Below are 17,649 nucleotides of genomic sequence, written 5' to 3' on the forward strand. Positions count from 1 at the left end.
AAATATTTAGAAAATCTGCGACAGCAAAAGTCACTCTGTCCTCTGCAGAAATTCTATATTATTGTTGATGTAATCTTCCATATTCATTATAACTTTGAAAAGAAAGTAAAATCTTTGAAATGAATTTTCTTCTGAGAAGTTCTACGATGTTAACTGGAGAAATGTTGGCTGGTTAATGACGGTGCGTTACGTGGTCAGTCCTATTTATAGCAAGTGCTGTTGCTAGGGAGCTACGATTGGTCGACTAGCTCCCATAATGCATTGCATGCCCTCTCCTTTCCAACTGACTCAGCACCAACGGTTTTTGGCGGCTTCCTATTGTTCGTTGCACCACAGCAATAGTGGTGCATTATGGGAGCGTAACGGTTTTTCTTGCAACGTAAACATTTTGGCCAAAAATCAGGAAAACCAATGATTGATCGTTATTTTCTGGCGTAATTACTGCTTTGCTTCATCGATTTTCCGCTACTCTGATTTTCTTTTCCTTAATAATACTATTTTTGAATATATTAAAGAATCGCGGCCTCAATTCACCAATTTATTGTTTATATATTTTGAAAACTGCGACAGCAATAGTCACTCTGTCCTCTGCAGAAATTCTATATTATTGTTGATGTAATCTTCTGATTTCTTAGGCAATTATTATCGCTTCTTAGCGAAAAATGTCGTATTCGTTTATATATTTAGAAAATCTGCGACAGCAAAACTCACTCTGTCCTCTGCAGAAATTCTATATTATTGTTGATGTAATCTTCCATATTCATTATAACTTTGAATAGAAAGTAAAATCTTTAAAATGAATTTTCTTCTGAGAAGTTCTACGATGTTAACTGGAGAAATGTTGGCTGGTTAATGACGGTGCGCTACGTGGTCAGTCCTATTTATAGCAAGTGCTGTTGCTAGGGAGCTACGATTGGTCGACTAGCTCCCATAATGCATTGCATGCCCTCTCCTTTCCAACTGACTCAGCACCAACGGTTTTTGGCGGCTTCCTATTGGTCGTTGCACCACAGCAATAGTGGTGCATTATGGGAGCGTAACGGTTTTTCTTGCAACGTAAACATTTTGGCCAAAAATCAGGAAAACTAATGATTGATCGTTATTTTCTGGCGTAATTACATATTTGTCTCATCGATTTTCCGTTACTCTGATTTTCTTTTCCTTAATAATACCATTTTTGAATATATTAAAGAATCGCGGCCTCAATTACACCAATTCACGGCCTTTGTCTTTGGCAGGACATAATTGAGGGAATCCAAATAACCGCAAATCATTTTAAGGACAAATTGTTTAGTATTAATTATAATTTTGTCAATTAAAATTGAGTTTGTTTTAACATCTTCAAACCGGACAACCGAATTTAATTATGTTATACAAATACCGGTATAATTTTGATTAGAATTCATTGTTATCACTGCATATAAAAATCCGTGATGCAATTTCGTATGTGACAAAATTAGTTTTCGAAATACTCGTTTCAGCGTATTCAAGGAATTTATGTGGAAAGTTCCATGGAGCACAAAATCGAGTGCACGATTCACGAATAAAAATGAAAAGTAATAAATAAAGCTTTTAAACATTGCAACTTATATGCAGAAACGCGTCCACAAATTAACTACTTTTTTTGTTTTTAATTTCATAATCAACTGGAATATTTCGGTCATTAATAAAGATACAAATGTTTTAATTTTATTAATTTACATATTTTAAATAATGAATACATCGGTTAATAATTCATTTGCGCCGCCGCATCAAGAAATCAAAGTGCCAAAGTATATAATTTTCGCCCCTCAACCCACAAAAATACAATACTATTTTGTATTATTTGCTTTTTGGCGCAACTGTATTTGATGCGTCTGAGGCCGTCGTCCCCTCTGCACCCCCCTTGTAACGGTCCAATACGAATTCAAGGTTTCTTTACGCATCGTGGCTCCACATTAAGTGAAAGGACGATACGTAAATAAAGCAAGAAAAGTTAACGTTTACCAAGAATAATTTTTGAATTGTTGAGAGATTGTTGAACTTTGCAAATTAATATAATTGATCTAGTTGTTTATTAATTAATTAATAAAAATGTAATTTATATTTATATGACTGATTTTTTTCTAATATTAAAAATTAGCCATGATTTCATTTGTTGAAATCCCGAGAATTCCCGGGAATGGCTTTATCGGTTGTCTCGTGTCTCGAGCGTCCCCTCTACACCCCCCTTGCACCGGTCCTATACGCATTCAAGGTTTCTTTACGCATCGTCGCTCCACATTAAGTGAAAGGACGATACGTAAATAAAGCAAGCAAATTTAACGTTTACCAGGAAAGTTAACGTTTACCACGAATAATTATTGAAAGTTTGTTGCAAATTAATATAATTGATCTAGTTGATTATTAATTAATTAATTATTAAAAATGTAATTTATATTTTTTTATGACAGAATTTTTTGTCTGATTATTAAAAATTAGCCATGATTTCATTTGTTGAATTTCCGGGAATGATTTAAACAGTTGTCTCGTGCCTCGGGAATCAATAAAATGACGATGTTACATGAATATTATCGTAGCAAATTATCTAAATATAAATAATTTAAATTTGTTGTTTCACTTTTGTATTTTTTTTTACAAATATTCAATTATTTCGCGCGTAAATCACATGAATTGAAAATATATATTTGATCATATTTAGATCTATGATTTAATATTGATTTTTAAGTTTCTTTAAAACTGATTATTTCACTGACGCAAGAAAAACTCCTTCAAATTCTAATATTTGTTATATAGAAAAATAGAAATTTGTATAGTAATTATCTATTCGTGTTTCACGGTCGAAGATTAAACTTAACAGCAATTGTAGAAATTGCGAAAAATATACAAATTCATACATTCGTTTCTTTTTATTCTTATATGTAATAGTTTCATAACAAATTATGTCATATCTTTTATAAAAAAAAATTTAGATGACAATAAAATTTATAACAATAGTTACATAAATACAAAAAAAAAATGTCCAAAAATTGTTGCAAGAAATTGAAGAATCTAACTTATATTTTAAAGTATATGACAATTTTTTTCTTCTAATGAAGACATTAATAATTAGAATATATTCACTATAGTACGGTTTGAAAATTTGAATACAAACTAAATTTTAATTATACGATTTTACGGTTTTAAATAGTGCTGGATATTGCCGGAACCGTACTTTGCGAAATAATTTCAAGAAAAATTTAGTTTTACACACACAATAATTTTTACTTTCAAATTATTATATAATATATTAAGACAGACCTCCATTTCACCTATTTACATTATATTGATGATTTTTGTTTGTTGTAAACATTTATAGTTTCTCTCTATTACTTTTTATTCTATTTGTCGGCAACCTTAGTAAATTTATTTTTCCATTATAACTCCTGTGTTGAGTTAACTAACTGGACTTCCCCGAGGACAAAATACTGTGACAATAGGACGAAAATAATTTATTACGTAATTTATATTAAAAGTTTTCTACCGGTTACACTTTAAATAATAACAATGTTAGAGAGCATAGTTATTCCTTGAAATTTGGTTTTAAACTAATTTATCCTTAAAATTATGAATAATTTAATATAAACATATTTATTCAAACAGTCACTTTTAAACCAATAAAAAACAAAAACTAATTTATATAATCAGGACAAAATTTATAAAAATTGTCCAATTTTTTCTTCGTTGATTTACTTAGAAATGCATTTAGATAAATATAGGTAAATTTTTTATATTTCTTAAAAAAAACAATTGTTAATTTATCTTAAAATGTACTTGGAATGATGTAAATCTTTAACAAATGTCTTAGATTTGGAAACAAGACATTATACGTTGAAATTGAAAGTTTGCAGCTTGTGTAGACACTTTGTTCTGTGTACTTTTTGCGTTGTGTAACAATTTGTAATGGATGTTGGAAACAGGGGAATATTTGCGAAGTGCTTTTAAAGAGACGTTGTGGGTGAACTAGACTTCAGCGGTGCACTGAAAAGTAAATAATGTTTCAACGCATTGGCAGCACAGAGAGATGATTTAATAATCTTCAAAATCCATGCATCCACACGACCAACCGAATCTGTTCAAGTAACATTTACCAAACGATTTTACTAGTCTATACCGAACGATCGACGATCTACGACCTTCAAGTGTCCTACATGCAGAATTAATTCGACAGCTTTAAACTTACATCTAATACCCGAATAACCGAAGAAGATGCTAAGTACGAACACAACAATAAGCTATCAAATGTATGAATATTACAATCATTGTCTTATACAAAATTAAATCAAATATAGCATTACCTCGCATAGTGCGGATTAGCAATAGTACGGTATAAACATTTCAAATTATCTAATCATAGTAAAATAAAAATGCGAAGAAAACAATGTAAAATTACATAGATTAATCAATGGACAAAGTCAAAATGAACAAAACACAACGTTCCCATTAATTACTCATATTCCATTACTACAATCAATGAGTATTTACATATGTAATTGTTATGAAATTTGCAGCATGCAAGCATGTTATTAAAATTTGATAACATTTTCACATTAAAATCGAATAAAACATAAGTTATCATTAAAAAATCATCAACATGTAAATGTATTTTTTTATTGGAAATTAAAAATTACTATTTTTATTAGTGATCATAATAATAGTAATAGATGTGTAGATTCACTTTACGTACATAATTGTCGTATGCTAAGCGAATTTATGTCAATTTAATGGTGAGTTTCTATCAATTTATAATAAATGTATTCATTAATTATTATATTTTGCACAAACGTACTCCACGTTCATAGAAACGTACTTTTTTTTATCGAAAATACTTATAAGTATTTCAATTACATTAAAGTGTTGTTATAAAACGAGTTTTAAAAACAAATCAATATTAACGGATAGACTGATATAATTGTACGTTAATATGAATATGTGTACGTTTGTTAAAATTGATGTAAATAATCATGTGTATATTATCGATATTTATGAGTGTTAAGAATAAAACTTATAAAATCTCACTATTTATTAAACAAAAAATAATTCTCATGCACAACCATCTGAAAGACATCATTGTACGTTCGTATGAATATTTGTACGTTTGTTCACATTAGTGAACACTATCGAACGTATATTAATAGATGTACGTGAATAAGTTTCCTAACAAATAGAAATCCTGTGAAAATCCTTAAGGGATCGTCGTGACTCAGGGGAACAAGTGACCCTTGGATTCAACGCTTGTGATGATAGCTTTCTTTTGTCTGTAAGCCAGGTGTGGTCAGCTCGAAGAAGGCAGACGTGACTAATCGTCTTCCACGGACTTTTGATACTTCCAATACATAAACTCTATAAATTATAACAAAAAAAAAATGCAGAAATATACGCGATTACTAATAAACTGTACAATTTATACTTCCATTGTCCAATTTTTCTTCTTATGCAATTACAATTTTTAACAATGAAATGAAATAAATCTTTTCACTGATAAACAAATACTAAGAACTTTCGAATACTTTGCACTTAAATGAATTATTATGTATATTATTTTTGCATAACAACTTTAATATTGTTATGCAATTTGTATGGACTAAAATAATAAAAAAAAAAGTCACGCGTCCAAAAATACTATCGCGGTCCTTAAACATATAAAACTTTAGTACTAATATATAGTATTAATAGTATTAGAAAACAATAAATAATCTGTAGGTCAGAAAATTTCAACTTCTTTTTAATGGTTTTATTAACTAACAAATTATTTATGTAGTTCTAAGTTATATTTTCAGTTGTGTTTAAAGTCTGAAGTAGATTATCATTTTAATAAACACTGAATTATTTTTTCAGTTATATTTAAAACCATAAATAATAAACATTATGCGTTTTCCTGAAAAAAATGTATGTATTGGAAAAGTTACTGAAAGTCTGAAAATTTCTATTTTATTTATATATTTATATTAATTATTATATATTTATATTAACTTTCATCAAAACATACCTAAGTTATCCGAAGAAGCATTAACGTAATGGTAACCATAGTAAACCCAGATGAAGATGAATAAGAACATAGTGCCCATTGTCCGCACTTCCGACTCCCAACTCGTAATCAAGACTTAATTAGTATCGTTTACGCGGTTCCGAAGGTTTATCCCTTGGACATAGGACGCGCAACAGAAAGACCGGCAGAATGAGAGAAAAACAGTGGTTATACGGCCTCACCCCCACGGTGCGAGTCAACGCGAAAGTGCGCAACCACACGCTCCCTATTCTTCTATATATTTTTTTTTCTTGTGTTCTCTTCGTCCATTCATTATATCTGCCTGTTCTTTTACTTATCCTCTCTTTTTTCTTTCCGTTTTGTACCGTTCCTCTTCAATCCGCATTATCCCTAAATAATTAGGGTGCAACAGGACGGCACGCAATCAATAAGCAAATTGATCTTATATATGTTACTATAAAAGAACATAATCGGTAAATGTAAGTATAAATAGTTTTGTAAACTTATATGAACATTTACCGACGTCATTAGGTAAATGTATACATTTCCCGGATGTATACATTTACCGATTATGTACTTTAACATATACACGTCCCTAGGTCATCCCTTCAAAAGATAGGAAGGAAACAAGGCCTACGTTGAGGTTGGTCCTTTTCTATACGCGCATCCTTGTTTAGGATGTGCTGCCCTGCAGAAAGGGATAGATAGGATGGAAGTGGAACGAGCCGGCCACAATGCAACAATTTATGTAACCGGATTAAGTTATCTCGCTGTGCGGGATTATAATTTAAACTACAACACTATCTGCGTAGCTTGTGTCCGTATTAGCACTTCATCGATTCGTTCGATAATAATTATTATTATTGGAAGGACTTATCTCGCTTATGCAAATCAATATAAAGAGCCGAAATGAATTCAACTCTTCCAATTCTCTTCCTCGTTTTCTTCCTGATCCTTGAAAGGACGTACACTTCTGCTCCTCTACTCCACTCGGTATTAAAAAATTCCCCGTCGCTATTTTCATCCTAGATTAATTAAAGTTGCATTTCATTATGGATTTCTATATAAGCGATGAAAAGATAGGGATGGGACAGGCTTTCAAGGGAGTGTCCAATGCGTAATCATTTTGTGTATATATATGTATAATAATCCTTAATTAAAATATCTATATTTATAATGAGGAAGAATCAATATTCCCAATCCTTTCAACGTTCATTAGCCAGAATCGAACTATTCCTTTTTTGTCTTTTTTTCAAAATCGTAATTATGTAATGTGAACAGCAATTCAATTATATAACGAGTAAAAAAAAGTTGAGATCTTAGGTAACCGGCAAATGTAGAAATTGCAATTAGTATGCAATTAATTAGTAATTAGTATATTTTTATACCTAAAGATGCGGAATGCATAGTCCATTTATTTATAATTATCACAAATTTTATAAGTTTGTTCTAATTAGATCAAACGTGAAAATACAACTTTTTTTCCATTGTAGACCAATAAGAAATAACAGAAATGTTTCAATGAGTTTATTAGAATTGCTATAGTTTTGTATTCAATTTTTATAATTGACGTTCTAATTAATATGAGTGAACTGCGTATTTAAATACAGGTATTTTTTCATTCAACTAAAGTAATATGCACGGTATACATACATTGACTACAGTTCTCCAAAATATTATTAAAACACACACCTATTTCATTCATTTAGTTATAAACTAATATCTCGTCTAGTGCGGATTCGATTAGTCCGGATTCACAGTTTTGAAAAATTCAAACAAACTAAATTGTAATTGTTTCTTCCCTCTGTACAGTCTTCGATTAGTTCGGTTTCAAACAATGCACGGACCGGCACTGTGTTAGAATTACTTCGAAAATGAATGAATTTTTTTTCTACATTTTCAGCATTAATAATACAAAAACAATTAACTACTAAATACTAAAAATAAACAACGTTTTGCATTTTATAATTACTATACAATTTGTTTGCTTCGATAATTGGTCTAGTTTCAAACATTTTCTACCATTCATTAGTTATAAGTGTTACAAACCATTACTGTGAAACTTTTCAAATTATTAAATATTTGAAACAATTTTAAACACGGAATAATGGAAAAACCATTGAAATATAATGAAATTATATTTTTTTATGTCGTGTAATTTTATTCACAATCTGTTCATCAATGTGAACATTGAGTAAATTTAAGATCGCGGTTAAAATTAAATGGATAGTCTTTCCCAGTGGATAGTTACCATTATGATGATTTTAACATTAATAATTACTTTAATAAATATATATACTAAATCTAGTGGTTTGCAATGCTTCAGCCTGTTTGTGGTTTCACTGTTGTCGAAAAGGCCAATAGCCAGATCATTAATATGTGACTCCAGTCTATTTTCGTATCTACTACTAAATGTTGCTATTGTATCCTCGACCATATCTATATGAAGATCTTCATCTATTTGTTTATTCCTGATGAACCATGGAGCCCTAATAATATTTCTTATGCATTTTGATTGGAACCTTTGTATAATCTGTATGTTTGATTTACTGGTCGACCCCACAATTGGATACCATACGTCCATACTGGTTTCAGTATTACTTTATATATAAGTAATTTATTTTCTACTGATAATTCCGACCTTTTCCCTAGAAGCCAGTAGAATTTTCTAAACTTTATTTCTGGTTGCTCCCTCTTAGCCTAAATGTGATCTTTCCAGGTTACTCTTTTTTCTAGATGCATGCCTAGATATTTGACTTTTGTTGCTTTGGGTAGATCTTATCCATTAAGACTTACAGTTGGGCAGGTGTCTTTCTTTAGCGTGAATGTTATATGCACGGATTTCATTTCGTTAACTGCTATTCTCCATTTGTTAAGCCATTCTTGAAGCTTATCTAAATTTTCCTGTAGATATTCGGATGCTACTGCTGGATTGTCATCTGATGCCATGATTAATGTGTCATCAGCAAATGTTGCAATCGCAGTATTGTTAGTTTTAGGAATATCTGCCGAAATTATATTTTTTTTTAATTTTTCTGAAATTTTGCAAAATTATGTAATCATTAATTTAATGTTTAAAAATGAAGAAAACAACGAATGTTTTATAGTATTATATAACATTTTTGCAATTTACAATTTTCCCATTTCTTCAATTGAAAAATTAAAAAACGTTTTTCCCCTTCGTCAATTATAATTATTTAATTTAAGCAATATGCAGATAATTTCTTTTAAACATTTTTTATTTCATAATTTGCTGGAAAAAATGTTGATGAAAAATTATTCTATTAACAATTAAGATGTTTATTATAAATATAAAGAATCACCAGGTATATTATTTATTTAAAAAAAAAATAAACATAGATATGAATTGTAATTAGTACTCAATTTGTACATTTCTCTAATTGGTCTATTTTCAAACATTTTTCGTTCAATTCATTAGACTCAACTATTGTTTTTAACGTCATTATTATTGAATATTTTGCTACGAAACAATAACAAAATATCCATAAAATGTATAAAATTCTCTGACCTGAATGCATCTAATTTACGTTTATTTTATGTTTTTTGTCTTCTTTTACAAATATGATAAGTAATTCATTATTTCTATAATACAGAAATTAAGAAATCTTGTTTATTAAGTGAAAATATTTATAATCATCATAATTAAAAAATTACACTAATTTAAAAAAAAAATAAAGAAATTAATACAATTTATACAATTTATAATCATAACTATTGGATAATTTTACCAATTAATTAAAATAATAGAAAAATCTATTAATTGGAAAAATGTAGTTAACCTTGAAGTTGTTGACAGAGACAGCAAATATTAGGTTTTTTTTGTTTCGTTTCCTTAATTGGTCAAGTTTCAAACTGTCCGGTTTCCTGTCGTTAAGTTTAACACTCTTCCATAATGCATCATCTCCTGTGACTTAGACAGTTCTTCTTCCTGTTCTCTGCCTTTCTTTTTGCCTCTCATGTATTTTCACTAAAGTCCCCTTCAAAGTCGCTAAACATATTCAATACACGAGCCCTTTATGAACACAACTTTATTTGCCGCATGGATGGATTAAGTCGACCCGACCTTTCTTCTTTTCGTTTTTCTTTCGAGGACATTTTATTCCACAAATTATAATAAATCGCAAAATGAGCAGAAATTTGCAGCATTTTTTTTAATCAGATTAGTTATAGTAATAAAATTTATAAAATATTTGCATTTATAGTAAATAAATAATAAAGTAAATTGAACTTTTACTTGTAACTTTAAAAGGTATGAAGATATCTGTTGTTGTAAGATTAAATAGAGCACCTTGTGAATAAAAAAAATGTTGAGTGCGAACCTTTGAGGGCTTAGATGTTTGTCTTTGAGGAAGGGAATGGAGTGAAATATTTACGATTTCGGGTGTAGGCGGCAGCTGGTGGGGAAGTAAGAAGTAATCACGCAAATAGGGCGCAAGTCGTCGTCGTCGGCAGAGGCCGGAATGTCGTACGGCCCTTCATCATCGGCTTGGAATTACTTTACACATATTTCGCATAAGTGACGTTCATTGTGCTTCCAATTTACGACCACTCTGGTCCTGTTAGACACCGTTTCCATATTTCACGAAAGGCCATAGCATTGCATACTTTCAACGCCGTTTCAGAAGCAATAATCAAGTACAACCTCAAACCAGCGGATTCCCAGCGCGTTTAATAAGATCCGAGATTCCTTAATGAAGACGCCTTAATGAAAAACAAAACGAACCAAAATAAAAAATAAGCAAGCACCGAATCCGTGAGATCACGAAAGTCAAGTGTCGTGATTTCAGCATCTTACGATGGGCGCTATCTCGCGATCCGCACGAACTTCCACCTTTTATGTTTGTTAATTAATTAGTTTAATTACTTTCGGAATTCACAACCGGATCTTCTGCCGTCTTATCCGCTTTCTGGCGGGTGTCGTTTTGTGTACAATTTCACAGCTGCACGGAACAACCCTCTAGCGACATCAATTATCCAACATTTAGCTGCAGGTGTTATTTTTACTTATTTGGATTTATTTTTTTTACTACTGTTTCCCACTCCAATAATCATACACATTTGTTTAATGATTTGTTTTCGATTTGTCCATATAGTTTAATTTTTACTTATTTGTCTTTTATTACTTGTATCTGGCTAATGGATGTGCTGGACTATGTGTTTGGGTAATTTGTATTTACATGCTATCATCCAGTTAGTCGCAATGGGTATTCCCATCGATAAGGCGGACAATAAACAACTTTTCCTCCAGAATTTATTAGGGTGCTCGGTTTTAAAGTCAATTAGAGTAACGTCCCCGGCAAGAGACTACTCTCTTCCGCATCCGTCTCTAATTACACAACCGGTCCCGAGGAAAATGGAGCAGTTGCTCAATTCCTCGTTTCTGTGCAACTTTCTGCTCGCGCCGCCCCCGCCGGCCGCAAATTAAGCCAACTTTTCCCCGAGTTTGGGTGCATCAATCAATCAATCTACATCCTCAAGTCTTGTGGGAAGGGCAGTAGAAGTAGTAGGAGCAGGAGCAGGGCAGAGCAGACACAGAAGAACTCTCCGAGCTCAATCAATACGCGGATTTACATCCGCTCAGCGTCTTCCCTTTTTCGAGTTGCCTTATTTTCGTCCTCCTAATTCCCAATGAAATAAAGGGAATACAGTGTGCATAACGGACGATGCATAAATGATGAAGACACCGTCGAAGGCCTCTCCGCGATTTTATTCACATCACATTGCAAGACGGCGGGATTAAATATTTATTCGGAATTCCTTTTTCCCTCGACTGAATATATAAATTCCGAATGGACTGCTATTAATAAGACTACATTTTGGAATCGCGTGCGGCAGAGGCGGCGATGGTGAGTGAGTTGGTGGTGGTGGCGGGATTTCGCTTTTAATTCAATTCCGGCGCGAAAAAAGAAATACCGAAGTGGGAAGAATGGACGAGGGGAAAGAATAATAATGAAAGAAATGAGGAAAAAAAAATCGAAAATTCATTTAAGCCCCTTGAATACATTAGGGGAGCAAAGAATACAAATTATTGTAATTTACCAATTAAGTTTGCCAAAAGTTAAGACTGCGTTTGTGGTAATCTGCAATTTCTGCTAAGCGATTCTCTTCTAATTATAATTTTTTTTTTTTCTTCTTTTATTTTTATTTTTAATTATATTTTAGGGAATAAATGGAATATTTAGAAAAAAAAAAGCAAATGGAAACGAAAAGCAATGTGTTTCTTAGGATGGACCACCGACTTAATTTTGTTTTTTTTTATAGAATTTAAGCACAAGTACAATATTATGTCTTCTTTCTTATTTATTTTTTAAAAGACCAGTGTTTGGTTGACATTTCTTTATTATATTATAGGCTTTGATATGGATTTATAAGAATTATTACTTGTTATAACTGTTGTTCTAGAATTTGACAGGTCCAATTTAGGCGCCAAATTCAACTCGCTCCTATGATCTTTCATATTTAAACTTGAATTAATTTGAGATCTAATATTTGGAGACATTTAAAATATTTGTAGTCATGCACAGTTACTATTCCTATAATAATTATAAGTTGTCTAGAAACAAAAGCAACAATTATTTCAGATATATAGCGTACACTAAGGTCGTTCATATTAGTTCTTCAATATCAGCAGATTAATTGATATTTAATTGCGTTTCAATCTGAAAGTAATCAGAGAGTATTCAAATTAGCCAACAGAACAGTATAAAGATTCGACGACACTCGTGTCTGTTCTTATTATTTCCATCCATTAAATTACACTCATCCGATGGATCGCTTAATCATAACGGTGATTCCCGCACGAAGATTGATATGTTTACAGGAGCCGTACTCAGTTCTTATCTAACAGTCGAGGACGCATCAATCTATAAATACGCGACATTATCATAACTTTTAACGCTTCTGTTTTTGACATATCTTCGTGCAGATGTTGATATTCCAAATTGTAACAGTCCAAAGTCAAGTGTTATCGATGAAGTTTGATGACTAAGGGTCTATTCACCTGTGGATAAGTTATGAATACTATTGTTTTTTTTGCTATGCATATTTTCGGAATCCTGACACTAATTGTATCAATAAATATTGTATAGGCATGTTCGTGCTTTGATTCACAGTCCGGATTACTAATAGGTGCAAAGATTGGAAACATCAACAATTCGGAACAATAGGGAATTAAGCCGATAATTTCATATGAAGCTTTAACAAACGATGCACAGGTCCGTACTTAGTTTATTTATTTTTTCAATTTCTTATTTTTCGAATTTGAGTGCATCTTATGGTAATATATACATTTTTGAAATTATCTACTAATTAAGTGCGTTTTAAATGTAAAGTTGCTGAATTTGGACCATCTAAACATTTTATTTATATTTTTTTGTTAAATGTATTTAAAAAAAGTAAACATTGGTCCAATCAACTCAACTGTTTCTTTTTTCAGGATTAGCTTTATTTCATATTTCATGAGTAAAATTGGAACAGAAATATTTTTTGATTTGCATTTGTCCTTTTAGTATTCAATGCTTTTACGTCTTGTGGTAATTTGCACCACATTATTAAAACAAGTCGCGAGTGGTCCAACCCAGGCGTTGGTCCAAATTGAGAAACCATTATTAACCGGAAATTTCACCGGAAATCAACACGATTGTCTGGTTGCATAAAGCTATAACTTTATCATGAAAATTACTAGTTGCGGTCCTGGTGCGTGCGTTGGTATTATTTACAAATAGTATTGTTTTGTCGAAGGAAATGATTACAGGAAAAAATGATACATATATATGCATATGTGTGTATATCGGTTTTAGTCGAGAGGGGATTTCATAGTTGGTTCAGTAATTGAACGTGTAAGATCGGAGCGAAGGTTTTTCGTTCGCGATACATACTTATCAAAGTAAATTAGTTGCGAATGGTAACCAAGTTTAAAGAAAAGTTAGTTGATCGTCGAGAAACATTAGTAGTTTGTTAAGGTGATCGTATCCTTATCATCGTCGCTGTATCTGCTATTCTTGAGATGGAGAACTTGGAGGTCATAGACGTGGACACGATGCTCTGGCACGCCGGAGACTTCGGGCGCTTCCAATTCATTTTGATAATGCTCTTTAGTGTGATAAACGCTTTCTCTGCATTCCACTACTTCGGACAGACATTTATTAGTTTGGAGCCGGAACACAGGTGCATAGTGGAGAACAACGAGGGGATTGCAACGAGCTGCGGCGTATCCTTCGCCAACGGTACCGTGGAGCCTTGCTCGCAATGGGAGTATAACTCCAGTTATGGATACATCAGCCTGGTCCAAGAGGTAATATCACAATTGACTTTGTTACAAACGGAATTTACAGTCGATATTCTGAATTTATACATAAAACAGTAGCGAATTTTAAATGAGCAAATTTCCTTTCGACCTCCAATAACAGTGTTGTTCTTTTATTTTTGTCCATTTGCAAATATGGGAATTTATTAGCTGATATGATAAATACCTAGCATATTTGATAAGTATTTACTTGCTATTTGCCTTTAATTGCAAGCGTTCTCTGTAGGCACGCGAACCTGTGATATAATGATCATCTGAATGTTCTAGCTGGATTGGGTTTGCGGTGATTACTGGAAATCCTCGGTAGGTCAATCGGTGTTCTTTGGAGGCTCGCTGATCGGAAGCTTATTGCTTGGTATACTTGCTGATCGTATTGGACGCGTTCACGTCCTGGTTATTGCTAACTTGCTTGCATTCCTGGGAAACTTCTGCACGATCTTCGTGGAGGAAGCTGTCTCATACTCGATCATCAGATTCATCGCTGGATGCGCTTCTGATACAAACTTCGTGATGATGTACATGATTGGTAAATTTAAAGTATTAGTGGTACAAGGGATAGAAGTAATCATATTACATTCCCAGTAATGGAGTACCTCAGACCCAGCATGCGCACGATGGGTCTAAATTTGACGATCGGGATATTCTATTGCATTTCTTCCATATTGGTACCTTGGATTGCTGTACTCTGTGGCAATTGGCGAAACTTCCTCTTGGTCATCTCGATGCCTCACCTCGTTGTCGGCTTCTTCTACTTCTTGGTACCGGAGAGCGCACAATGGTTGATCAGCCGCGGGAAGTTTGCCGAAGCTATGAAGTGTTTCCAAAGAATAGCAAAAACCAACAAGAGACAGATTCCCGACAAAGCCATCCAAGGATTGAAGCTGTACGCAACTGAAAACATTAAAGAAGGCGCAAAGAATGAAAGCTTCTTTGGACTACTAAAAACTCCCAAGCTACGAAGGAAGACAATCATTCTCATATTCAAATCGTAATTCCAACCATTCTCTTTTTATTTCCATCAAGCTCATTTGACTTAAACTGCCTTAATTTTCAGAATGGTCCTGAATCTCTGTTACGATGCCATCGCCAGGAATGTGAACGGATTAGGCCTCTCGCCCTTCATAATATTCTCCGCAACCTCGGTGACGATACTTCCCGGCTGCTTGGTAATCTTGCTACTGCAAGATAGGATTGGAAGGAAGGCTTTAGCATCTAGTTCGCTTTTCCTGGGGGGAATTATAATCTCAATAGCTGGTATCATATTGGCTTCCTTCGATTCTCCAAGTCTCACGCTGATCTTAACTGTAATAGCGCGTCTTAACGTTGTCGTTGCTTACAACTCCGGAAGTCAATACGCGTTCGAGTTAATCCCCACCGTTGTAAGGGCCCAGGGGGTTTCCGTGGTTCATGTAGCCGGCTTCGCCGCGACTTTCTTCAGTCCGCAAATCCTCTACCTTTCGACCTTTTGGAAGCCGCTACCAGAGATTGTCCTTGGAATCCTTCTACTGATGTGCGCTGTATTATGCCTCTTCCTACCTGAGACGTTCAACAAGACGCTCCCTGTAACACTGCAAGACGGCGAGAACTTTGGCGAGAATGAGGACATGTTTAAGTATTGTTGTTGCTTCAAAAAAGATATAACCGAAAGCACTATCGTCTTAAACGAGGCTTAAAGGATGCTACTATTAGATGTTTACAGCTCATTTAAAGGCAATTAATTCAATAATCTTCTAGTCGCATCCATGTCTTCACATAATTCCTTAAACTATGTATATTTTTTCCATTTGATAATTATGAACAATTTTTATATTATTACAGAACGATAAAACTCTTGATATTAGTCTAAGATAATTCAATCTCAATATATATGAACCTCCTGTAATTTTATTTAATTATACATGATTATGTCTGTACATATTGTATTAGTAAAGCTTGAACAATTCCGGATTTCCGTGCCACAGTTCACAATATATATTTATCGAATTTTCTTGCATCAGTTATTAAATATATTAATTTAAATGATATGTCAATTTATACGAACATTTCTGAGATCAAATATTTAATTACCAATTCAATGTGTATCCTTTTATATTCTCTTCAGATTAAAGATGTCGCATAAGACGCAAAGATACCCATTGTCCTAAAATATCTATATCCTAAACTTCATTCTTCATAAATTTTGTTTAATCCATAATTTAATAAACAAAATCCTTATAGATTATCGTTACTGCAAAATGTACTCAAATCATAAATTTGCTAAAGTTTAAATTGTTTATAATTATGTAATGTATAGATGTTAAATTAAGTAGAATGTCAAATGCTATTGAACGAATGATATAGATTATTTTTAATATTTATATTATATATCATTGAATACATAATTTGTGTATGAATCTATTTGATGTTTTCAAATTTTAATAGTCAATATTTGTATCACTGGATTGATAATTTCTTCAATTTAGAATCAATTCATATTTTAGTGTTAGACAACCAACATTACTTATTCTTTTTAGTTATGATACTAATATGTTTGTACTAGAAGATTATTTCTGGCTTTTATAATGTTAAAATGTTTAAAATATTATTTGTTGAATACGTAAAAAATATTAAAAGTGAATAGGATTTTCGTAAAAATCGTTTTTTTCTTAATTACACGAAAATTACGTAACTTTTGTTGCATTTCATGATTGCGTAGGATGGACGCCACCCTTTATGGAACAAAAGCAATATGTTTCGATCGATACAAACAGAATAATTGGAGATGAATAATAAAGCAAAAAAATAAGCAAGTAACACTTGATATCCGAGATCTGATGGATAGTATTTAATGAAGAAAGCAGATAGAAAAACGCAAAAAAAAAACATGGGAATTATTAAATTAGTTATTAAACTTTGAAAAGATTATATTTCATTATTATATCTGATTGTTTGTATTTATATTTGTACAGTATATATTATCAATTACATAGCTCTTGATTATTAACCCATCTATGATGTTTGTGTTTTATTTATTTAACATATAATTAAAAAAGATAATGATAATGCATATTATTTTATTTTATCTGATTTTTTTTGCAGTTTTGTAATTATTTATATGAAGGTACCATTCTCATAATATATTTACTACAATGATTGATCGCAGAGATCGGCCGACCAATATTCAAAGAGCATCATTATTCCTATTGCATCAATTATAAAATTTGACTGAATCGATTCGTCAGGTGCTAAATAATATTGTTGTGCTATTTTTCATTAGGTTAAGTGATAGGTTCATTATTTGGATTGAAAATTAAATTAAAATGCTTGATTTTGATAA

At 32.2% G+C, this 17,649-nt stretch overlaps 1 protein-coding gene across 1 annotated transcript; it reads left to right on the forward strand.

Annotated features, from left to right (window-relative positions):
• Nucleotides 1-13,872: 13,872 nt before the first annotated feature.
• Nucleotides 13,873-16,021, forward strand: LOC108565000 (organic cation transporter protein-like). The gene is made up of 4 exons (XM_017924219.1): nt 13,873-14,321; nt 14,601-14,859; nt 14,916-15,321; nt 15,388-16,021. Exons 1-4 carry the CDS (start codon nt 14,034-14,036, stop codon nt 16,004-16,006), a joined length of 1,572 nt encoding a protein of 523 aa, XP_017779708.1. The 5' UTR covers nt 13,873-14,033; the 3' UTR covers nt 16,007-16,021.
• Nucleotides 16,022-17,649: the final 1,628 nt, after the last annotated feature.

The sequence above is a fragment of the Nicrophorus vespilloides genome, unplaced genomic scaffold, assembly GCF_001412225.1.
Source record: "Nicrophorus vespilloides isolate i.1.1-1 unplaced genomic scaffold, Nicve_v1.0, whole genome shotgun sequence".
Taxonomy (NCBI): Eukaryota; Metazoa; Arthropoda; class Insecta; order Coleoptera; family Silphidae; genus Nicrophorus; species Nicrophorus vespilloides.

Excerpts from the sequence above, each read along its gene's own strand:
- LOC108565000 (XM_017924219.1), top strand. The coding sequence starts at position 14,034 with ATGGAGAACTTGGAGGTCATAGACGTGGACACGATGCTCTGGCACGCC. Across the intron at positions 14,322-14,600 it reads ACATCAGCCTGGTCCAAGAG|CTGGATTGGGTTTGCGGTGA; the intron begins GTAATATCACAA and ends TGAATGTTCTAG. Across the intron at positions 14,860-14,915 it reads CGTGATGATGTACATGATTG|TAATGGAGTACCTCAGACCC; the intron begins GTAAATTTAAAG and ends TTACATTCCCAG.